At 39.0% G+C, this 25,874-nt stretch overlaps 1 protein-coding gene across 8 annotated transcripts in view; it reads right to left on the bottom strand.

Moving 5' to 3' along the window:
- Nucleotides 1-25,874, bottom strand: part of QKI (QKI, KH domain containing RNA binding) — a 136,252-nt gene that overhangs the window by 60,457 nt on the left and 49,921 nt on the right. For all 8 annotated transcript variants that reach the window (XR_013960544.1, XM_080667085.1, XM_080667080.1 and 5 more), the window contains exon 3: nucleotides 15,295-15,411. Coding sequence is in view for 7 of the 8 variants with exons in the window: in XM_080667085.1 (XP_080523211.1) it covers nucleotides 15,295-15,411 (117 nt within the window). In the remaining variant the exon portion in view is untranslated. The remainder of the gene's footprint in view (nucleotides 1-15,294; nucleotides 15,412-25,874) is intronic.

Here is a 25,874-nt window from a genome sequence, read left to right on the forward strand (position 1 = left end):
AGTGCGCTCCCACAGGGGGAGCACCGCTCAGCCACAAGCTGGGCTGACGGCTGGAGAGCAGCAGCAGCAGCGGCACGAGCTTCTCCCGCCTCCGTGGCAGCGCTAAGGATGTCTGACTAAAGGGTGCAGCCCGGGATGAGGGACCCTCCCGCCCAGTGCACAAATGTCGTGCACCAGGCCTCTAGTAACACTATAAGGAGGAGAATAAAGTAGGGATCAAATTACAGCTACCAGGGTAAGAGTATTCCAGGCGAAGGGACTAGTGAGACCAAGCCGTACACTGACAGCATCAGTACATTCCAGAACGGAAGACAGGAGCTCAGTCACAGAAGTGACAAATGGAAGAGAAGCCTTGTAGAGCCACCATCAAGAGCTGGCTCTTACTAAAGACGTGGGAAAAAATAGGATTATTTAAAAATTCACTCTGGTTGCTGGAGAAATACAGAAAGACTAGAAATAAGGAAACCAGAAGACTACCGAGGGAAAGCACAATGCAGTGATCAGTGATTAAACTCATACACTCAAGCCAGGCCGAGTTCAAATCTTACTAGACAGCTCACAAACCAGTTAATCAGAAGTCGGGTAACCTCCCTGGGCCTCCATTTCCTCATGGATAAATCAGAACAGCAGCAGCAGCTGCCTCCCAGGCTGTGTGAGGGTAAATGGGCCAATGCACACCGGCTGACAAGGCGGCACCAAAGTCACAGCAGGTGCTCAGTGTTGCAGCCTCACCACCACCACCACCACCACCGCCACCACAGCACTGCTGTCATGACCATCCCCTCACTCCCACTCCACCAGTCCCAGGAAGAATGCAGTCTGGAATTCACAGATTCCAGTCAGGGGATAGAAATTCTAAAATCAACCGGGGGGGGGGGGGGGGGGGGGGGGCAGGGAGGCAGGAGGAATATACATATGTGATAGAGAAAGAGATCTTCTTAACCTATCAGAAATAACAAAGTTTAAAAAATAACTATTTTACAAACACCTGTGTTAGAGTAATAACAGATTTGAGCAAGAGTCATTAATCAAAGCTAAACCACTAGCCAACGTTTTGTTGGGAACGGGATATTTACCAAGTTTCAAAGTATCCCCCTTGATTATTAATTTAAAAGGGGAGTTACTTCTACAGTGAAAAAATATGACTGATACCATTTTAACCAAATGATCCAAGTTAACATAAAAAATGGAACTGACATATCTGCTAATATGATGTGCTGAGGACACAACATCCCTTTTAAAAAATATTCTCACCAAAAATGCATAGCCTGTATCTAATCCTGAGAAAGAAAAGTGCAAATCATGAAGGACTATAAGCTGAGGAACTATTCCAAATTAGACACCAGTGAAATGTGTGATCTGGCCAGGACTCTGGGACAGAATCATTCTCTCTCTCTCTCTCTCTCTCTCTCTCTCTCTCACTCACACACACACACACGTCAATTCTCCTTAATGATGTGCTATAAAATCAGTGCAAACACTGAATTAGAGAATACTGAACCCCTGTTCCTGAGGAAATACAGGGTTTGCTCCTAGAAGAAATACAAGGTTATGCTCCTGCCAGCCTCGGGTCACATTTCCATCAACCAATCAACATAAGCCTGCCTGTGTGTTTATGTTTAAAGACATCTTATTTAACCCGATTCATGGCACTGACCTCACAGCCAGCGGCACGGAAAGCCACTCCTGAATGAAGCTTCTCCAGCGTGTGGACGGCAGCCTCCTTGTGCTTAGAGACACTAGACAGCAGTCCCACTGTGCTGGGGCAGGGGGGCATTTTTAACACCGAAATTGCCCAAAATAGCACAAATATGCAAACAACATAGCACCAAGTACATGATGAAAAGGACACTTATTCACAATAAGTGAACTGGTGTCGCCTTATTCAACCTCAGCTGAGAACAAGAGTGTTAGGTGACTCAGATCGTTCTGCTGATCTGAACATGTCCATATATGGCTGAAATCACGAGCCACACTTATTGATTTAGGAATTACTAATAAATTTTAGCAAGTAGGCAAATTTGTAAATATGAAATCTGCCAGTGTGTATAAGTGTAGGTATATCACATATACATGTATAAACAGAGACAGAGCACATACAGGGTTCAGAATTGTACCAATGTTTTTTAAAATAGCAAATCTAGGTGAAGGGTATATAGGAATTCATTGTAGCACTCTTACAATTTTTTCTATAGGTGAAATTTTTTTTTTTTCAAAATAATTAAATGAAAATACAAGAGCAGAGGTTTGAGGTAGTAGCAATGGTAAGCCACACAATACAAAAGTGAACATTAATATCCAAACATGTGTTAGTAGATTTAACCTTGCTAACCAAAAATGTGGAAAAGTGTATTTTTGTCCCCTTAAAAAAAGTGACATCCCCAATTTTAGAGGCGATTCATATGCAAACATTTTCATTTCCTGCTGAGTGTGCTTTTAATTTTAAAGAGTGGCTTTAATTAGCCATTTTGGTAACACTTTTTCAACCAACAAATTATACTGCTATAAATTTATCCTAATAATGATATATGTGCAGATGTCGTTCACATTTTCATAGTAAAAACAATTAACTTTAAAAGTACATAGGAGTTTCTATGGTCACAGACAGATACAATATCCCTAAGTAAAATAAATCAGGTCACAAAAACATTGTCTCAAGATATAAATCAACATATAAGTAACACCTCTAAATGATTATTTTTAAAAAATAAATCCCAGTATTTATATTGTTTCTACACTAAACCTGGAAGGCTTTCTAAATTAAGAATTTTGATTTTGCAAGAGATCATTTGTTTTTACTACTGTGACCCCTTTTAAATTTTGACCACTTTAAAATACTTTTGCTGTGACTGCCCTTGTATGTCCAATTACTCACTGGTTTCTTATTTTATTTAATAATCCTATAATTTAAACAAATACAAGTTACTCAAAATTAATCTTATTTACAAAGGTGGAATTATACAAAACTTTATTTACATTAGATTCTTACAAATAATATTTTCTATGTAAAGTGATTAGTCTTCTATGTTTAGAATACAGGTATTTGAATTTGGCAAAACATTTAAATTAAAAAAAAAAAACACAACTTATGAAGTCCTTTTTGAAACATTCCTATTATGATTTCTTTTTACTCTTTTCTCTAAGTATCAGATAACTCACAAAACGAATCGCTTCAATAACATGATACTCGAAGTACTAATATTTTTGGATCCACAGGCTGTGCTTTCGTCCTGGTCCTATGACAATCTGTGACTTAAAAAATAAAGAATTACAAATGATCCATAATGCTAAGGCATTCCTAGAGAAGAAGATAAGATGAGATGACTTGTCCCACCCAAATATAAAGACTTCTTATACTGTATTAATTAGGGTGGGGTGGTGCTGACACAGAAATGGGTACATTTGACCAGAAGAACTAAACTGAACTGAACTGCGGCTATCACCTATTCTGGCTACACAGAGCTTATAACTTGTGGACCAATTGTTCCCTCAGAGAAATAAAATCCTATATAATCCTACATAATGAAAGCCAATATGCTAAGTGTCTGGTCGTCCATTCAACCAATCAACGCGTAATATGCTAATGATATGCTAAGGCCGCTCAACCGCTCGCTATGATGTGCACTGACCATCGGGCGGCAGACACTCTGACCAGTAGGTTAGCTTGCTGCTGGGGTCCAGCTGATTGGGACTGAGCGAGCTGGCCAGGCATGCCCTGGAGCCCTCCTGCAGTCCCTCCCCAGCTGGCCAACCTCCTACGTCCCTCCCTGTCCCCAATCATGCACCAGTGGAGTCCCTTAGCCTGGCCCGCGCCCTCTTGCAATCCGGGACCCCTCGGGGGATTTCGGAGAGCCGGTTTCGGCCCAATCCTGCAGGCCAGGCCGAGGGACCCCACTGGTGCATGAATTCATGCACTGGGCCTCTAGTCTTTAATACAAGGAGAGGGAGCATGTGACAGGTAGAGTGTACTAAGAGCCTTGTCTTCTTTAGGGAGAGGGTAGCCTACAATGAATGAGGAATTAAGAAGGTACTAGAGGCCTGGCCAGAGTGGCAAGTTGGTTGGTCGTCATCCTGTGCACAGAAAGGTTGTCAATCCCATTCCAGGTCAGAGCACATGCCCAGGTTGCGGGCTTGATCCCCAGTAGAGGGCGTGCAGGAGGCAGCTGATCGATGTTTCTCTCTCTCTCTCTCCCTCCCCTTTCTTCTCTAAAAATCAATTAAAATATTTATTTAAAAATGCCTTTTTAAAATGGGGGGGGGCGCTACAGTTGGGGTTTAAAGTTTTAATGTGATATAATATAAACTTCTTATGTTTGCTGATTTAGTTGAGTATGTTTTGCTAATCATTTATAATGTTAACCTAGCTTTAAATAAATGGGCCTGCATTTGGAGGGAAAAAAGAAGTATACTCTTTAAAAGCAAGAGTTAACAATTATACATGATTTAACATAAAAATTAACATGTTTTAGCACTAGCCGGTTTGGCTCAGTGGATGAGTGTCGTCCTGTAGACTGAAGGGTCCCAGGTTCGATTCCAGCCAAGGGCATATGCCCAGGTTGCAGACTCAATCCCCATAGGGGGTGTGCACGAGGCAGCCAATCGGCAGCCAATCAATGATTCTCTCTCATCATTGATGTTTCCATCTCTCTCTCCCTCTCCCTTCCTCTCTGAAATCACTAGAAATATATTTTAAAAAGTAACATGTTTTAAAATAAAAAGAACAACAATATATTATCTTTAAACAGTGACCTTTCATAACCAAAGGAGTAAATATAAAAATAAACTAGCACAGAATAGGATGGGTCACTAGGCTTATGAAACAGCCTAATAATTTTTCATTAATATGACTGAAATGGATAAGACAGTTCAGTCATATTAGTGAAGGTAAAGGCCTGAAGAGGGAGTGGGAGGGGGTGGAGGAGGGGAACTGGTGGAAAAGGGGTGATCTGTAATACTTTTAACAATAAAGATAAATGCCAAAGTTTTTAGTATGACTGAAAACTTTCCAAGCGAAGGTCCTTGATCAATTGATGCAGAATATAACATAAGCAACATTCCAGTAGCAGTTCTGTCAACAGAGAACTGAGCCCTCCAAAAAGAAAATTTGTTAGACCACACAGCTGTAAGGTGCTCACATATTCTTTAACCAAACTGACTGCAATCCAATCAAGTCTTAATTTTAAAAGAATCATTAGCAGCATCTAGTGATAAAATGGACTCTCCCTTTTCACTGAAACTCATGTCTCATTTCATTAGGCATGGGTAATTAACTCTTCTTGGTATTAGATCTATGGCTGAGTAATTAGCTTAAGTTTTACAGGTTACTTAGTTACTTTACTAATGAAAACAAAGGTTTATTTTCATTGGGTACATCTTTTTACCCTTCAAAGAGTGTTTCACAAAATTTAATAACTGCACTTTAAAATAAATAATAGTCAAGTGTTTATTTCTAATCCTTCCTATCTTTGTTAATCAATGTGGGCAAAGTAGTGACTCTAAGTGTATGGAAATACTATCCAATCTGAAAAAAAAAAACACTGAATTTTTATTGCACTGCTTTATACTCTTCTATCTTAAAACAAGGCTAAGCCACCTGAGTCCACAATGAACATGTAACCAAATGAAGAAAAACGTCAGTATTCTAACATAAATTTGATTTTAAAAACATGCACAGCAAAAACAAGAGGGTGAGAAGTGTGGAGAGAAGCAGAAGAGAGGACCCGGGGGCCAGTTTAGAGTTCTGAGAACCCAGCAGATCATGTGACAAGCTGGTATTTCAACCATTCCAACCAGTGCTGGTTGGCAGTGTAGCCTGAAAGTATAGAAATCAAGAGTGTTTAAGAAACATTTGCAGCATTCTAACTGGGTAATTTTGCCTGTGACATAAAAAGTTCTCAATAGGTTTAAATTTACATTTTATAAATTCCATTTCTCTGATAAGAAATATTAGATTTTACTTTTTTGAGATGGTGTTTTATTTCAGATCATATGAAAAGCACTGATTTAAACTATTCCAGAAAAGTAGGCCTTCCTTTCCCTAAAAACAAAACAAAACAAAAGCAATCAATCACTTGGGGTTGAATGAAATGTCATGTCCCATTACACTGAAAAAGAAAGTCTCAAGTTACCTGGGAATTAGCTCATAGCTCAAGTAGGATGTCTTTAATACATAAGTACTGTAATCAATACGTCAAAGGCTCTAAGGTTTAAGAGAATATATTTGTTTTGAATTTGAAGTAAAGTTAAGATCAAAGAATTTAAGTTTCCAAGATAAAGATTTTATCTCAACACAAGGAAGGACTTTCTAGACAAAGCTAAGGCCTGGTCATTTGCCTGCGGCCTTCATTCAGTCTCTTCTGAATGCAAAGGAGGGGATGTAAGGGAGAAATAGAAAGTAGAGGGAAAGCCCACCAGTTTGGCTCAGAGGTTGGGCATCAACCTATGAACCAGGTCGTCATAGCTCCATTCTTGGTCAGAGCACATGCCTGGGTTTCCGGCTGGATCCCTGGTAGGGGACGTGCAGGAGACAGTTAATGATTCTCTCTCATTATTGATGTTTCTATCTCTCTCTCCCTCTCCCTTCCTCTCTCTGAAATCAATTAAAAAAATAATAGTAAAGTATAGGAAAATAACCATCCCTCATAGGGTTACAAGACAATCGAGTCTTAATGCCTGGCCCACGGCATAAATTACGGATGACTAACTTCTCTCCTACACATCTGTAATGACACTCACTATGAACCACTCCCAGTAAACTGAAGAATTTCTAAGTTCTGTGTTTCATATGAGGAATCCTAGCTGGAAAAAGGGTATGTAATCTAACAGAAAATCATATTACTTTTCCTCTTGAAAACATTTTATTTTATTTTTTTTTTTAATATATTTTATTGATATTTTACAGAGAGGAAGGGAGAGGGATAGAGAGCTAGAAACATCGATGAGAGAGAAACATCGATCAGCTGCCTCCTGCACACCTCCCACTGGGGATGTGCCCGCAACCAAGGTACATGCCCTTGACCGGAATCGAACCCGGGACCCTTCAGTCCGCAGGCCGACGCTCTATCCACTGAGCCAAACCGGTTTCGGCAATTGAAAACATTTTAAATAGTAATTAGCATCTTAGGCCCAACTAGAAATTTATTACAATTATAATATACCTTAAGCCCTGTTACAATAATACCATTTCAGCTATGTCTAACCATTATTTTAAATGGGCTTGATGGGAAAATAGCAATATACTGCAAGGAAATGACTAACTGGGAAACCAGAGATGGCTGCAATGTTCACAAGAGCAATACCTTGTAACACACACACACACACACACACACACACACACACACACACACACAGCTATTATGGAATAGCTTCTTTAAAAATGTCTTTAACATCTCCTCATAAAATATATAGAAGTTTAAATCTATTGGAGAATCTGTTAAGAAATTGACTGCTCATGGAATGCAAAATAAGAGCCCCTAGAAATAGGAATTTAGCCCTAGCTAGCAAAATTACATATTGTAACAGCACTTCTAGAATTCTAACCAAAATATAAACTAGCAAATACATGTAAAGATGTGCATATGAAGCTATTCAAGGCAGCACTCTGCCTATGTTTAACAACAAAGCCTAGAATCAATTCAAATGTCCATTAACAGGGGAATGCTGAAATAATTCATGGTATATCCACACAATGGGATATGGTGAAGTTACTAAAAGGAATAGAACTATTTTTATATACTCCCAATTAAGTGATCTCAATATACCATTAAGTAAGTATATACTCAGCAAGGTGTAGAAAAGTGTAGAATGCCTAACAATCTATGAAAAAAGAGAAATTAACACACATACAATACACAATTGTCATACTTCTGTAACTTTACATTAAAAAAAAATGGAAGGCTAAACCAAAAACTAAATTAAAAATTTACACAAACGGCAAAGGGGGAAATAAAGGAACCAGAAATAACAGCTAGACTTCTCTGAAAATTTCCTACATTAGACTTTGAAACCATTGTAAACGTTACAAGTTATAGAAAAATAAATTAAGCAATTCTTAAAACTGAAAACCAATGGCAACCAATGAGCTTGACTGTGTGTCCGTATGACGGTGGCTTCCACGATAGAAGCCATTGTGTTAACGCAGCGATGTGTTTCCAGGTGGGACCCCCCAACAGAAGTGCGAACTGTTTCCAGGTGGGACCCCCCAACAGAAGTGCGAACTGTTTCCAGGTGGGACACCCTAACGGAGTGCGAACTGCTGCCGGGCTGGTGGGCTGGGTGGTTGGGCTTCCATACACCCACGGACCCTGAGTTCGATTCCTGATCGGGGTCGGGCTGCAGGTTCGGTCCCTATTGATGTGTCCCTCTCTTCTGCTCTCCCGCCCGCCCCCCCCCCCCAATCCAATTAAAGAAAACACAACCAAAGAAAGTGACAAGAACTGCAGGGACCCCCCCGCCCCCAGTGCTGCTGGCTATGTGGCCTAGTGTCCTTGCTGTAATTCTGGCATGTTTTGTGTATTTTAGAATAAAGTAAACGAAGCATCGGGAACCAGGATTTTCGGTGATAGAAAGACCATACAGACAAAAGATCTCTTAAATAAAACACTGCAAACTTGGTTTTGAGTAAGAATGAACATGTACAAATATCTCTACATTCCTGTGTGTGTGTGACTGTGTACGTATGAATCTCCTATCTCTGTGCTGAAAAGGTCTACAAATAATGAGCACAGCTACAGCCCAGATGGCAATCTCTAAATGCCATTTCCACTGACAGTAACCAAGGTTTCTTAAAGAACGCGGACTCCAATTCTGGAGAAGAAATATTAAAGGACGAGCATGGACTATGGTACTTCACCAGAAAGCAAAGTTACTAGCCGCAAAACTACACCTGTGTCAAAAGGACGGCGGTGAACTTGAAGAGATACCCACAGGCCAGACACCACAATTAGTTAAAAACATCAACTGCAAAGAACTGAAACATCAAAACTGTTTCAATGCAGCATTCAGAATGACACTCAACAGAAAACACTCTTCACCTTTGCAGGGTTCCTAGGAACCAACTCTCTATTTTAGAACTAGTGACTAAGGAACTGAGCATTTATTCAGCCTTTCCTATAAAAGTAAACCTCGCTGGTACTAATGAAGAAAACAGGATATAGCTATTTTGTAATGCCTTCTGAAAAAAAAAGAGCCTAAGAAACAATCACCAATGACTGCTAAAACCAGAGACAGGAACTGGATTGTATGTGCCACCACCACCACATTGCTTGTGAAATAGTCTTCAGAAAGGAAGAACATGAGGAAGGGAAGGCAGGAGATCTGAATGTGGCGAAACTTTCTTGCTACTATTTACAACAAATACAGGGAACAGAGTTAACCACCATGAACATGCAATCAGCTATATCCACAGGAATTCCTCAGGACAAATAGCTCAGCTCCTCTACAAATAAGCTGCAAAGAGAAATGGGGCCGAGGGGAGAATGACATGAAGAGCCCTATCAATCAACGGCTATGTCTACAGCCCTCATTTGGATGCTACTCAAACAAACTCTTTAAAATGTACATTTATGAGACAGGAGAGAAACGGAACACTGACTAGGTATTTGATGACATAAAGAAAATGTGATAAAAACAAATACAATAACCAAGAGCCTTTCTATTTTAGAAACTAATAAAATATTTACAAATGAAATTATGTTTGGAAGTTACTCCCCAAATCATCTGGGGGAACAGCAGGGGGGGTGAGGGCGCACACGGAAGGAGACAGGCAATGCTGACACTGGGTGATGAATAAATGCTATTTAAAATGTACCATGATGGAAGTTTTTAAAACAAACTATACCTACGCTAAAAGCAAGCTACGTATTCAAAGAGATAAATACAACAGGCTATTTGGAAACCTGCTCGTACTTGATGCTATGTCACATTGATCACAGCCACTTCAGTACGTCCACCAAAAACCTGTGCCTCCCATCACCCAGCACCAAATCTTCAGACATTCTAAAGCTCAGCTATTTGGTGAACTGACACAGGACAGGGTAGAGCTGCAGGAGAACATGTTAATGATAAAGCATCATGTATAATATGATCCGCGTCCGATAGCACACGTGAACATGCATGTAACTTCATGAAGAACAATCCACAAGAAGACATACCAAAACCGCCAACCAGAGCAGCATCCAGAGCACATGCCCCCTGGGGGGCGGTTCGCGGTTCGAGAATGCGACATTCACAGTGAATGTTTGGCGTTTCTCATGGCTAGGGCCTCCTATGCAGTATATAAATATGTATTGTGACGCGTTTATGTATTTTTCAGTTCTCTATTACATGTTTTGAAACTATTTGCTATTTTTTTCATGTCACTTCATATTATTATTATTTTTAACAATTTCTTCCTCAGGATTTCAACTGTTCTTTTGTTCTTTTATTTTTCTCTTTCATGGATGCCATGTTCTTTGGAAGCTTGTTTAGACCAAGTTCATGGCCTTTTAGGCTTTCCCCACAAGAATAGGAGTTCACTATTTGAATAAGACTTATATGTCATGGGGGGGGGGGGAGGATCAGGATTTTAGACATGCTTAGGTGGGGGATGGCCAAAAACAGATTGGGAACCACTGATCTAGAGAGAAAGAATCAGGTACAATTAATTCTTTTTCAGACCATCTGTACTTTTAAACTTTCCTAAAAATATCACATATCAAAATATATATTAACCATAAAAATAGAAATGAGGTATTTAAGAAAATGTGTAATATACATATATGAAAAATAGCATGTAAAATGATATTAAAGTCTACGTATGTTTACAATTATAAAATATGCCTTCTCTAATAACATTTCATAAATCATATTCCACAAAAGAATGTAGTTTCTCAAGAAGTTATAGAAACATCTCTTAAAAAAGAGATTCTATGGGTAAATATATTTGGAAAACAAATGTAAAGTTAAAAACTGAATTAAAACTTTAAAATCAGATTTATCTGATTTTAAATTCAAAGCCCATAATCTCATGAGAATAATTTGTAGAGTTTGAATGTCTCATAATGTGTTTGAATTTCGTGCAGTTGTTATTTAGAAATAAGGGACTGGGTAAGTCACCTCTTCTCCTTACACCTCCACAGCTAGAAGCGTAAGACTACCTTCTGAGGCTGCTGATGGTCTGGATGAGACTCTACATCCTGGGAAGCAGCAGCTACCATCTGGCACTGTGATCAGCAGCCCTAGAAGGGCCATCTGACCCTCTGAGTGCACGTTCCTGCACTCCAAGCACAGAGCTCTAACTAGAATTGCTGAGTCTCACTGGAAGTTTCCAGAAGACACAACATTTGCCTGAGCTGGCTTTAATCAAACTGTACACATTTCACCCATCAACACTGTTGGCCAACACAGGCATGGCTTCTTAGCTCCTCCTGTTTATGACGGGGGGTAGGGGGTGTGGGGGTGGTCTCAGAAAACTGATGGATGTGGATAAAAGTCTCCAAAGAGTGTTCCCTACAAAGACCATCCCTAAAGATCTCCAAAGGTGTACTTCTTCACCACTGTAATAACTGTCCTCCACCATCCTCTACCAAGGATCTAACTATGTACACGACAGTCTTCCCTCTGCAGGACTTCCCTGTTTTCATCTGCTACACTAGTTTCCACTGCCACCTGTGTGTGAAGGTGGGCCATTCCTTCTAGCATGAGACATTTTCCCACAGCCCTTCATGCGGCCTCTGCAAAAACTACAAAAAGCCCTACACACACACACACACTAAAAAAATCAGTCGTATTTTTTCCTCAAAATTATTTCTATAGCATCTCTAATCTGTTCAAGTATTTGTTTCCCAACAGGAAGCAAGGGATTAAATCCTATCTAAAGGAAGGATTTCTGAAAATAAAAAGAATGATGCATAGAAAAATTTCAAAATATGTTATCACTGAGGGAACAAACAAAAAGCTTAGAGGAACCACACTGACTTCATAGTTAAAGTTTAGAGTACTCAATATTCAAGTTCTTCTAATATTTCTGAGGTTGATATTACTCTTAGAAATGGTTTGTAATTAGAGGATTAGGTTCAAATTTTGACTGCGACCTTTTTGGCAGCTGACCTTTGGCAAATTACTCAACCACCTTGAGCCTCAGTTTCCTCACCTACAAAATGGAAATAATAAAACTCAGATTAATTAAATGTGTGTCAAGTACTTAGAATAATTCATGACACAGAGTATACTATAATTCAAAAGGACTATCCGCAAAACACTGGCTTCCACTTGTAGACCCTCTGTCACCATCTACCTAATATCAGAGACAGGCCCAGGCCACTTGCTGAAGATCAGCAGCGACCTATGCTGGCTGGCAGACAAGCTTCCACGTCTCTCATGAAGTCTGACTGCAGGTCCTGCTCTTAGGTTCCATTTTATTCAAAGCCAATGCTACTGTAGCCATCAATAATGCTAAAGAGAATAAATAATAATAATAATCCAAGAGAATAAAGTTTGAAGTGGCATATTCACTCCATTGCTTCAGACCAGCAGCTTAGAAAGATACAGTACTGTCTATCTTCCCAACAGAATTAAAGCTCACAGGGCTTATGATTTTCTCTATTTACAAAATCTTTTATGGGGTCTGGAGAGTCAGGGCGGGGGGCATCTGTGCCTTCGTGTATTACCTAAATAAGCCATGTATTCCTTCCCAGATAGTTTTTCCAGGTCCTGCCACGTGGCAGGGATTCATCGAACACCAGAGCAATACTCCGTAAGTACTGAGTTTACCAGAGGAGTGAAGGGTTTCATCTCCTCGTGACTCAGGTCATAAACAGCATTTCAATCCTAAGACGTGAAATGGTATTTAATCTCTAGCTTTCTTCACTTGGCATAGACTGACAACTCCACAGAAAAAAAAGTAGTCAATGGATTTTCCTTTGAAACACCAGAAATATACCTCAACCTGGCTTATTCTTTACATCAATACCTCTTTTTGTCTCCATCTGTTTGTCATTGTCTTTTTTCAAAACAGCCAACAAACAAATAATAGTACTTTCCATTTTGACTTTACTATTAACATTTTTAACAGCTCACTAAATAAACTGCAGCAGAACCCAAGATGATTTGGTTAATTTATTATGTGTAATCAATGTAAATTAAGATTACAGAAAGCACTCCTAGTATTCTAAATCTATAAATTCTTCACAAAATTCACATACCCAATATCGAACATATGGAAGCCATTCTAATTAACTTAATATGCCCAAGGTTTGTTCACCTATAGCTTTTAATAAAACTAAAAATGTAATCTATAGCCAATTTTTAGTGTCCTATTTTAATATCCTGCATGTATTATTCTGTAAGATTTTTTAAATTTCAGTAGACAATATTACAAATTAAAAATAAATAAAATGTGTGAACTGCTTCTACTTGAGATTAAGAACAAAGTAGACAAGGCAGGATATGGACACACCAACAACCAGAGACACAGAATATTAAAGCCATGAGAATATGGGACATTCGAAGGTCACAAACTCATTTCCAGAGTTTAAAAGACTAAACATATGATTTTAAACACAAAATGTACTATCAAACAGAGTTGGCTAAACTTAAGAACAGTTATTAACATTAATTGATCACTTAATATACACTAAAACACAGCTCCTGGTGTTTCAGCACTAATTGAACCCTCACAGCCACCAGAGGAGATGAGTGACATTACTAGTCCCACTTACATACCATGCAGAGACTGACTAATCTGTCCAACAAAACTGCTAAGTGACAGCACCAAGATGCACACCTAAGCAATCCGGCTGCAGAGCTCACTCTAACCATTCTGTCCTTCTGCCAGAGGGCAGAAAGGTTCTTCAGGCTACAAGTCCACCCTAAGCACACAGACTCGTCGCGTCTCACTACACACATGCAAGCTCTTGTCCACAATGTCTATGTGTGCACCAGTGCCATAGCGCAGGCCATTACTACAGATAAGAGAAGCTGAGGAGGGGAAAAACATGCTTTTTAACGGCCTGATAACAGCAGCTTTGTAAACTAATAGATATGATCATCTTTTGGTAAAGATTTATTTGTCCTCGGTGGTCAAGATTTCCTCTCCTTGTGACCAGGCTATGAAACAGCACTCCTTAATGCCAATGCAACCGTAAGTGCAGGCGTGGGGACAAAAACTGCATGACAACACAAAAATGCATGCCACCTGTTGAATCAGAATCTAGAATCTAGTATTTAAGATCCCAATAAAATGCTTTAAATACACCTAAATATACTGAAGGGAAACTCACAAGCTTGCCTCAAAGTATCTTTAAACTCAGATGACAAGAAAAAGTTGTAAGATTAAAAGATAATATCAATGAGGATTTTTTACCCCCAACTTCTTAGCTACTATTTATCCACAGGGAGTGACTGAGATTCGGTCAATGAGAGCTTAAACAAAACGAGGAGGCAGCTCAGAAAAGCAGCCTATCAGCATCAGTGAGAATACCTTTCAGGTCTGGTGCTGGTTCCATGAGCTCCACAAAGCAATTCAATGTACATGCTGCAATGTAAGCTGAACACAGGTTTGTCATGTGAGAGCCCTCTCCAGGCAATGTGTTAAAAAACCAAAACAACAACCCTTCCTAACAGCAAGTTTAACCAATTGTCAATAAAATGTAGGTTATTTAAAAAAAAAGTCAAACATTTTCTACACAAACAGAAAGTCAAACGTATTCACTCGACAAAAGGAAAATAGGCAAATAAAACCCCCCTACAAACAGTATCTAAAGTCGATAGTTGGGCCTTTATTAATCAAACTAGAAAAACAAGAGGTAGCAAGAAAAACAAAAACCAGAAACAATATACTTTATAGTAAAATGTCTAGAAAACTTGTGATCAACACAGAATGTTGATGAGACTAAACTGAGGCTAGTTAAAAGCCTTCTCTTTCCGTTTATTTACTCTCCAAATGATTTGACATACATGCAAACTTATTTATCTGACTGTTCTCATACAAATCTCAAACATTTTAGATTTCCCAAACTTCTAGTTACATACTTTTATATACACAACATTAAAGTTTGACTAATTCCCAAACTGGAAGTTCCTCGATTATAAAGACCAAAGTAAGTTAACAAGATGGACTGAGTGATAATTTAGTTGACTAAATAAAAATGTTAATTAGCAGAGCAATATCATGACACCACCTTTAAAATGTTCATGCTTCTGACATGAAATAATGTGTCGTGCTTTATACACAAAAGGCTTGAATATTTTATTAGAATGCAAAAGTTTCAAACAAATTATTCACAGAAAGACTTGCCTCCGTTTTTAAAAACTTACCTTCTTTTTATCCCTCATCGAGCCTTTGCCCCGGACCATAATTTTACATCCCGTTTCTGCTTCGAGCTGTTTGGCTGTGAGTCCTCTAGGTCCAAGGATTCTCCCAACGAAGTTAAACTGGGGAAAAAAAGTCATCGTACATTATTCTCTTGCTTGAATTTACAGCTATTAAAATTATTTTAAAATATATGTTTACTTGCTCAAATGAAATACTTTTTAATAGTAAGTTGAAATGAAATTAAGAGTCCTTATAAATTTCTTGCCAAGTTTGGGGGAGGGGCGATATAATAGCTCATGGTTTAGTATGAAATTTTCATATGTATTAATACAAATTATAAATTAGGAACAATACATCTGCCTGAAAAAGGTACTATACTGAAAACTGTCCATTAACATGTAATCTAAACCAAAGCATATAACAAAATCTTAGATACCACACAAGAATGCGAATGTCTTTTATAAAACTTTTTAATGATGGTGTTCAGGGAACCGTTCATTATGTTAAATAATATTTGTTGTTGTTTTTTAACTAAAATCCTCGGGGAAAATTCCTATTACTTATCTAACGAGCTATACTTTCTCTTAAGCAACTGTTCAGAGACCATATTTTTGGGCTGCCTGTTAGAACTCTACTCTGGTGGCCAAGTTTGGATTCCACCCTGTACTAAACTAAACATTTAAGTCTTGAAAGTAAATGCTTCTTCATCACATTCCTTACAAGTTTTATGTCTGTACGCTTATTTTTTTCCCATTTCTACCTTTAACTTATACTACTTTTGCAAGGAGGCTTAACTCTTTTCGTGAACAGGGGAGTGACAAAAATAAATGCATAAATAAAGAATTAGCATCCCTCAACAGAAACTTCTAGCCTTCATATATAGAAGTTTATCTTTCAAGGGGTGGTGGTGGGGGGGGTGGGGGGAGCAAGACACAGATTAACTCAGAAAACTGCAAAGTAAATTTTCCTCACTCACATATAGTCTGCATATGAGATAAAATACCATCACTTCCACAAAAATGCAAAGGTAATGATTCCTGTGCACACAGCTTCCTATTTTCCCATGCATGGGGGCCACTGCTGGCATGTCATTCCATGAAAGTCATACGCGACAATTCACTGCTCTCAAGGCTTACGCTAGGGCACTTCTGCAGTCCTCGGTGCCTCGATGGGTCCTGCTGTCTCACTAAGGGGCTGACCAGCAGTCACACTAAGTGACTCGAAGGAAAGATGGGTAGTGCATGAGTACAGCTGGAAGAAAGTCCTCTTCCCTCAGATTCTGATACCACTTTTCCATCCAAAGTTGAGACTGTCCTCCAAGCACTTGATCTGGCTCTGAACCGTCTGTGTGTTATCCCTTCCCCGCCTAGCTCCCCAGCAGAGTACTTCACCTCTTTACCCAACCTGAAGCCCTGCACTGCCATCCCTTCATTGCTGCTCCCTGGAAGGTACCCCTTTTCCTCTGCTGGAACCATGGCATTAGAATTATACAGAAAAAGACTTCGCCAAAGCTAAGTAATCCTTACAGTTATTATTTATCAATAAGCAATGTTTTAGAAGCAGTCAAAACCAACGTATTAAATCTATAACACAAAATTTTCGTGACCTTAAAAATGAACCAATCTTTACCTCCCAAGAACCAACAAAGCTCAAGTCTGTTCAAGTGCATACCACTGGGGTTCTAATACAGTAGAAACTGCCAAGGTCATCCTTCTCAGAATGTTGTAAGCGGAGAATGAAAAAATTAATCATAGCAGCTGCTTTGTCTACTGCAGCCAATTTAATATCATTTGCCTTGCATTAAAATTCATTGTGTTGATTTATCATGCTAGTTCTGCAGCTTCGTGCAATTAAAACAATGTCACAACACATTCAAAAATAATAATTTCAAACAGCCTGAGCTAACTGCAACTTTAAATACCCAAAGAAGAGCAAGAAAGAGAAAAGGCATTCATAACCCTACGTTTTAAGTGCAGACCTTCTCCACGGATCACCCACATTTATGCCAAGTGCAAGTTATTTTCTAAGAAGAGGCTAACAACCATTATGTCTAATGTCATTCACTGATGCTCACTTCATTTTAAACAGAACAGATCTCTACCAATGACAATATGCAAAGCATTACGGTAAGTTTTTCCATTTACCTTTTAAGGTATCTACAATTAAGATAAAACTTCCTGTGACACGCTATCAAAACAGGTAACTAATAAAAAAAATGGATCACCAAAAGCATTTCAGTGAACACTTCTAAGAAATGTTAAAGAGTAACTTCTGCTTAAAACTTTGGAATATTCTGTAAAATATGCATTTCTTTGGGTTATTTTCTACACAGATTAATAATGATTTTAAATAGTGTCTACTATTTTAGTTAGATAAGTTACAAACCTTACATTATATCACTTAAGTGACATAATAGGTATGAAACACACACACATATTTGTTGATGAAGCCTTTACTTTAGCAAATGACAAAAAAAAATGAACCACCTCAAGTGCAATCACCACCAGCGAGCCTATCTTACGGCAGTGTGTAAGATGAGAGAAGAGTTGTGACTATTTAGCGGTACCGCAGGTCCTCAAATAACATCATCTCGTTCAATGTTGTTTGTCTGTAACGTTGATGAGATACCCTAGGAACTTAACTCTTTTTTATAACAATTAACCTATGGCAAAAATTGGTTTCATTATTCCTTATTCTGCTTAAAGTCACAGAACCTATGGAAAACATTAAGTGAGGACTGTTCAACTGTTTTAATTAAAAGGACCAGAATGAATCAAAATGTCTTCATCTGGGGAGACAAATGGCTTATACTTTTCTATCTTCAAATTAATTGGAGATAAGCAACAGAATATGTCTTCTTATGCTACCTAATAATTAGTATAGAAATCATTTTGCAAAACTTTTCACATGTGAACTTTATACACATCTTCTGTTGGCTATGCAAGAAGAGGCACTTTTACCGGCAGCTTTTTTAAAGGGGAAAAACAGTAACCAGTAATAACCAAAATCTGACCTCTGTGGCATATGAATTTTTTAAAAATCAGGTGAGTAAGAAAATATCCTCCAGAAGCTATATAACAAGTGTTTGGGTAAAAATTACCTAGACAACTAAAATAAAATAAAAATATGAGGCAATAAAAGCCAACGAGAGTTTTATGATATAAGTATATGGCAATATATTTGACAGCTCAAGATACAAACTCTTATTATACACAAAACCCTTTAAAATATTCCACTTCCTTTTCAAACCTTCCTTTTGCTACCACCTTGCTGTTCAGACACACAAGCAATTCACTGTTCTCTGAAAATGGCAGGTACTTTAAAATCTTCCCTGTGCCGCCTTCCTCTGTCCTTCCTTCTCACCAGCCATGCCAAATGTCTCTCACTGCACAACACTGAGCTCACGTTTCTTCTGTGACTTCCTTGTTACTATCTCTAGACCTCCCGGGCCACCGGTTGGTGACGGCTGCTCTGGACAGTCGTACTTTCCTCCCCTCCCCGGGGCCATCTCAGAGGGCTGTGTATCCAGCCTGCGAGAGCCCCTATCACATGGAATGCCATCATCTGCGTGTCTCCTGCAGGCCCTTCCCAAGCCAGGAACCAGCACCTGATTTTGTTTTGTGTGTTTTTTTCACTTCACAGTACCTCACACAACATACAGCACATAGAAGAAACTAATACTTGTTCAAATGGTTGAATGATACAACTTAAAAATGTCCACAGAAATCATAAGATTTTTTTTCATTCACTAGTAATAAATCAATCACTAAGTCATATGCAGCACAAGAAATCTCAATACATTCCAGAAATTTCTCAAATGGTTAAGCCTGGCTGACTGATCTCATGATAAATTCCAAATGACAGACAATGTCAAAAAAACAAAACTATGATTTCCACTTTCCATTTCAATACAGAAATATCCTGAGTGCAAAGACCATGTCACTCCCTATTTCTTAGGTGTTGAGTATGTAGAAGTATGTTTTATTAATGAGTGTTCCAGTATGAGCCAGCTTCTAATGCTTGGCAACTCTACACGCATTAAGTCCCTTAATGAGGGTAACCCTGGAAGGCAGTTACCACTATAATCTATATTTAATACATGACAGGTTACAAAAGTAGCCCAAATCCTAGAACACCTAGATTGATCAACACAGTATAATGCCTTTCTCCTCAAGACCTTAAACATATACCCTGGTCACATCAGAACTCACATTCAGTTTTCTCATTCTTGTTGCTCATTCAAAATGTTTAGTAGAAAGTTTATAAAAACTCTTGCCTGGCCTCCTGCAGCCAATCAATGATTTTCTCTCATCACTGATGTTGCTATTTCTCTTAGAAAAAACAACAAGAAAAAAAACAACTCTCTTCAGATTCAAAGTTATTGTTTTTGTAATGTCTTCTTCACCTACATCCCATAATATATCATTACACTATTTCTACATAACCACACCGTGCCTTCTCAGTATTTTCATCTGTCTTTATGGATTGGGACCACTGTCTTCATAAGCATCATATACATCCTTTTCACCCTAATTGAACCATTTATATGAATATTTCAATGACAAATATGTAGAACTTCATAAAAGAGAAAGAGAATATGATTATTTAATTCAAGATTGAGCTTACAAGTGTCACCTCAGACCAGAATAAAAGACAAGAAGATGAAATATGAAAATATGTGCTCTGACCATTCATTAAATAGTGCGTAAGCTCTCTGAAATTGATTTCCTAAGTTTTACTGCATAACTATTACCTGCCTCACACACTGTTACAAAATTATTAATTCAGCTCTGAAAGTGATAGGTTTGGGGCACAAATTTTAGTCCTACCTGACCTCCTGATCACTGTCTTATGTTACCCTCGTTCAATACAACTCAGCTTTCAGTGGCTTTTAACTAAATGACATTCTGTTCCTATGGTATGCTTATCATCTCTTCCTCTTGATTCCTCTACAATGTTAATTATACAACCGTCTCCTCCTATATTCTCTGTTCTCAATGAATAGCACCACCAGTAAGGAAGGCCCTCTCTCATTCTCAGCCTCCACAGGTAACAGACTAAGAAATCCTAAGATTTTCATTAATCTGTCCCCTTTTCTTCATTTCAACTGCCACTGCCTTAGATCAGGCCCTGGCTGTAACAGTAGCGTGAGAGCAAGGGGTATGTCTCTGCTTCTGGTGTCAGGAGCCTATCAGAGGCCACACACAACGTTCTGGAAGAATGACACCAACATTTTACTGGTTTATACTCAGATCTCTTCTTTAGCCTTCATGATCCCAACAAATTTGCAAATTTATTTTTCTTTTGTTTTAATCTATCCTTAAAAATTGCAAATTTATACTTCTTTAAATAGCCACACAAATAAAAAAGAAACTAATCAAAACGATCACTTCTATAATATCAAACAATAAAACATAGACACATTTTAAGCTCAATAAATTCCTTACCAATTAATGAAGAAAAAAATTATCGTGCCTATGTGAACCATAGAGATGGACAAATTTCTGCTAGGTAGGCTGTTGAATGATATTGTTCTTGGACTTGGGAAAAGCAGTTTTCTATAGTAGTCAAAACTAGATTTCAGAAGTCCCTACTTTATACATAAACTATTTTGTTCTAAAGAGTTGGGTTTATCATTAAGACATACAATATGCTTCCCAAATGAAATAAGTAACTACATCTAGCTCCAAAGATCCTCACGTAGAAGTTTGATTTCAGGGTTCCTAGGGTGCAGTTAGGCAGGTTCTATCAAAATCTACGGTAGTTGTCTGCTCACCAAATTCAAACCAAGGAAAGGCGTAAATGATGAGGTTTCCACTCACAGAATAAATGTAGGTCACCTAACGTAAGCGGGCACCAAGATGGGTGGCCAACTCAAGAGTGGTATCACCTCCCACTCCTCCACAGCCCATGTCACTTGCCAATGCGGGAGGGCGGAGGACTGAGAGCAGAAAGACTGTTACTGACTGCAGACACTGCTCGCTCCAGATGGGCCAAGAGCAGATCAGCACCTCTCCCTTCCCTTTAATATCCAACAAACATCTCAATGTTTCCAAAATATAAATAGCACTGAGAAGCAGGCTTCTCTCCAATTTTGTGTTACATTACTTTTGTTATTTCAGTGAGAATCTGAAAGATATGGGTGTTAGATACCTGGGACTAGGTATCTATCTGATTTATAAATCTTTTGCAACAGTAATTTTAACAGAGCAGATCTTAAACTTTTTGGATAGAAAAATCAGACATAATTGTATCTCAACTGATGCTGAAAACACTTGCTTATAAGCAATAATTCTTCCCTAAAAACTAACCCCATCTTTTAATTTGTCCTTCTGAATTGCTAGCTTTTTAAATATTAAAATATATTACTTAAAAAAAGTATCAGCATTTAAGACTCTGAGAAGGCTTATTATTCTTAACATTATTAAACTTTGAAGGCCCTCAATACACTCTTATAGTGATATAAAAAGTAATGAAAATGACCTTCACTAAATTCATCTGCCAATTTGCAGGTGACAATCTTTAAAAACAGAAAACAAACAAACAAACAAACAAACAAACAAAAAACTCGGCAATAACCCTATACTAATTCAGAAGCTATAACTAGCCAAATTCTCTCTGCAAACCCAGGAAAACCCTTTGAAAGGGAACATAACACTCTTGCTCCACTATTAACAAAGAGTATTACTGAGACAACAGTACTATGAATAATATTATAAATCTATATTACTACAGTTGCCAGGCTTGGATCCTATAAGCTTGAAAAAGACTTGAAAAGGCATTTATCCAACTTATAAACCTTTGACAATGCATGTCATCATGATAGCCTAGATCCAACACATACCTTTCAAGGCTATAATCATTCAAAATTAAAACCCATTTTACAAACATCAGACAGACAGATATCTTCATATAAATCCTGAGAAAAGTCTCGCTACAATTTCATCATATTACATCCCAAGCAAACAGGTCAGCAATCTAATCTGTTCATGTATATACAGAACAACTAATATCTAATAGCTAGACCCTGCCATATTTGAAACTTATCTACCACTCTGGTAGATCCTATAAAACAATTACTCAATAATTCAAAATTGATAACTAGGAACATTTAATGACAGAATTATTACTGACTCATTGAAATGTAACATCTTTACTTATATCAGTCAGAGTTAAATCCATTCACACAGTTTATAAGCTCTCCATGCACACAAACAAGTCCTTAGTAACTTCAGGGGCCAAACTGCCATTTGATGGCCTATGTATAACTTTTATCTTCACTCATGTCTGTCATTTTATGAATGTATGATGAACTTAAAAAGTATTAAATGGTTTACTGCAATATCTTTTCTCTTTCATGTAAGACTGTGGGCTCTTTCAAGGGTAGGATTTCTCTTCTTATTCACTCACAGGAACCATATTGAGCGCTCTATCAGATGCCATACATTTGTTATCTTGATGCCTCCAAGCAATTCTGAGATAGACCTTATAATTTCATAGACAAGAAAACAGACTCTAGAAAAGGAACATGTGCTCAAAGTCAATGGGACAGTCTCGATTATTTTCACAAAATGTATCCCCATTTCCTTCTCACTGTGGACAGGGTGACCCGATAATGCTGTTTCTCATCTCAGCACTACTGACATCCTAGGCAGGCTAATGCTTTGTTGTGGGAGGCTGTTCTGTGAATTGTAGGATGTTTAGCAGCACAATTGGCCTCTACCCACTAGATGCCACCAGTAACCCCTCCAAGTTTCGCCAAACAAAAATATTTCCAGACATTGCCAAATGTCCCGGAGGGGCCAAACCTCCCTAGCTGACAATGTCCGGAGGGGCCAAACCTCCCTAGCTGACAATGTCCGGAGGGGCCAAACCTCCCTAGCTGACAATTGCTGAGCTAATAGGATGTTAATGGATGGGGTAAGAGCAGAAGTCTTACACGTGCTTAAGCAATTTGGCTTGTCTCCGGCACTCCAGTGACCTGCCATGAACAGAGAAGCTCCAAGTAGCTACTGCCGCTTGGAGCTGAGTCCAACAGGAACACCCCCCGGCAACCAGCCTAGATGGAGGCTTAGATAACCTCGGCTCAGCCCCATCAGCAGAACCTTAGCCAACACACAGTATCAATTTGTTATTTTAGGGCACTGCGTTTTAGGATAGACAGCCTGTTATGGAGCATTATTGTGGCACCTGTTGACAAATAACACCAGTAAGGGGCTAAGTCAGGATTCTAAATCTAGGCCCGTCTAGCTCAAAAACCCACTATTACCTCCACTATGTTAAGCTTTCTCAATTGAATTAATATCCTCACCCCCGGATGTGATTGGTACACACTAGAGTACATTTTCAATGGGCTATTGATACTACCTTCTCATTCCCACATCAAGCCACTGATTAAACAACACTGTGAAGGACAACATTATACAGTACTACCTCCTTTCTGAAACACTGAATCTGAGACTTTTTTCTCCTATCATCCCAGAGCTATACACAGCCAAGCCCAAAACAAGAGCTCCAAATGAACACTTCTATAAATAAGTTGCTATGTGCAGATGCAAAGGTTTTTTTAAAAGGTTTACCAATATTTCAAAGAATGAGGCTTTCACATAGATATGCACAAAAATATTTACTGTCCATCTAACATTACCATGTAGTTAAGTGGAGATATGAAAATATACAAAACCCCCACCATCGTGGAGCTCACATTCTGGTAACACTTACACAGTATACAGGTATCCTCCAAATGCTTTTCCTGCATAACTGACCTGTAACTCCTCATAACCCCGTGGGACAGTAACCCTGTCACCAGCTCCATTACAGCGGGGAGGAGACCGAGGACCAGAAATGTAAGTAATTGGCCCAAAGTCAGAAAACAAACAGCAGAGCCAGGCAGAGGTCCGGGTCTGAGTCCGTACTTTTGACAACTATGCAGCACTGCCCCTTTGAAACATTACTAATAATACAAGCATTTTTTTAATCAAGTGGAATGAACTCACTCACAAAGTCAAGCTGATATACAAATGGGGGAGCATATGTAATGACCTCTTTTTTTTTAAGAATAGTTTACTGATTTCTAGAGAGAGAGGAAGAGAGAAGTGAGAAACACTGATGTGAAAGTGTAACAGTGACAGGTTGCCTCCTGCACACCTCCTACCATGGACGGAGCCACAACCGGGCTGGGACTCTGACCAAGCCCCTTCCGGTGCACTGGATGGTGCCCAACCAACTGAGCCACACTGGCCAGGGCCAAACTCAAATTCTTTTAACCAATTTAAAATCAAGGTATTAAAAAAAATTACCTGGAGAACCAAAATGGTCTTGCATTAATAAATTTTTTCTCCTATGAATTATAACTAAATTTCTCATTTAAATTGCTTTGTTAAAATAGATATTTTGAGGTGCTAAGAGTCGTCTATAACTCATATACTCACTTATTTGACATGCTTGTACCTGGATGTCTGACTTCAAACTCAACACCTCTAAATCAGAACTGCTGAACCCCCACCTCCTTAACCTGTTCTTCCATCTTTCCTAGCTCAGGAATTGGCGATTCCTGTAACTCCAACTGATCAAAACCTTTGAGCTACTCATGACTTTCCTTCACACCCCATTATTCAATCAACAAATCCTTTTGGCTTTAAGTGAACAATCTATGTAGGATCCAAGCATTTCTAAGTCCTTGTTCAAGTTCCCTGCTGTTCCCTAGGTGGTCTCCTTGCTGCCACCAGCACCCAAAGGCCTTTCTCCACACAGCAGCCAGAATGAATCCATTAAACACAACCAAGCTCATTCACTCCTTGGCTCTAAGTATCTGAACCTCCTCTTCTTTTACTCGGGAGAGTAGCTGACATCCCTACTGGAGCCCACAGCCCCCCATAGTCCGCACGGCCCCTCTGCACACTCTCTAACCTCCTAGCTTACCACCCTTCCCAACATGCTATTGCCAAGGAGTCACTGCACTTGCTCACTCTGCCTGGAATGTCCTCCCCCAAGGTGATGTTCATGCCACTTCCCCATTTTTGACTATAAACACATCCTCACCATGGATCTGCTTACCCACTTTATTTTTCTCCACAGCACTGACTGCACCTGAAGTAAATACTCATTTGCTTACTGTCTGTCTCTGTGAACGCAATGCCTGTTTCACAAAAACAGAGACATGTTCAGTTTGCACCCTACCTGCCTCCTGGAGAAAAGCCCGGCAAAAGGACCACGTCATCACCTGTCTGCTTGGCTTATCCAACTTCTGATGATATAAAATGAGAGCGGTGCTGTTCACACTTGAACGCATCAGAATCCTCTATGGGGCTGGAAGGTAGGCTGCTGGGGTTCCCCCCACCAGGGTTTCTGATTCAACTAGATATCATAGTCCTAGAACCACATTTTAAGAACCACTCAGCTAGACAATGTTATGACCCCCCCCCCCCCCCGCTTTTCTTTAAAGAAAAATGAGGACCAAGCAGATCAAGGTTATATGCTCTAACAAGGTCTTAAAAGAATTCTATGTAAATGACTAAGGCTGAAACTTTATCCTTCAGAGTTTAAGCAAGCACATGAGAAGGCTGATGCCTTTAGGAGATAA

This window comes from Plecotus auritus (genome assembly GCF_963455305.1).
Source record: "Plecotus auritus genome assembly, chromosome: 4".
Classification (NCBI taxonomy): Eukaryota; Metazoa; Chordata; class Mammalia; order Chiroptera; family Vespertilionidae; genus Plecotus; species Plecotus auritus.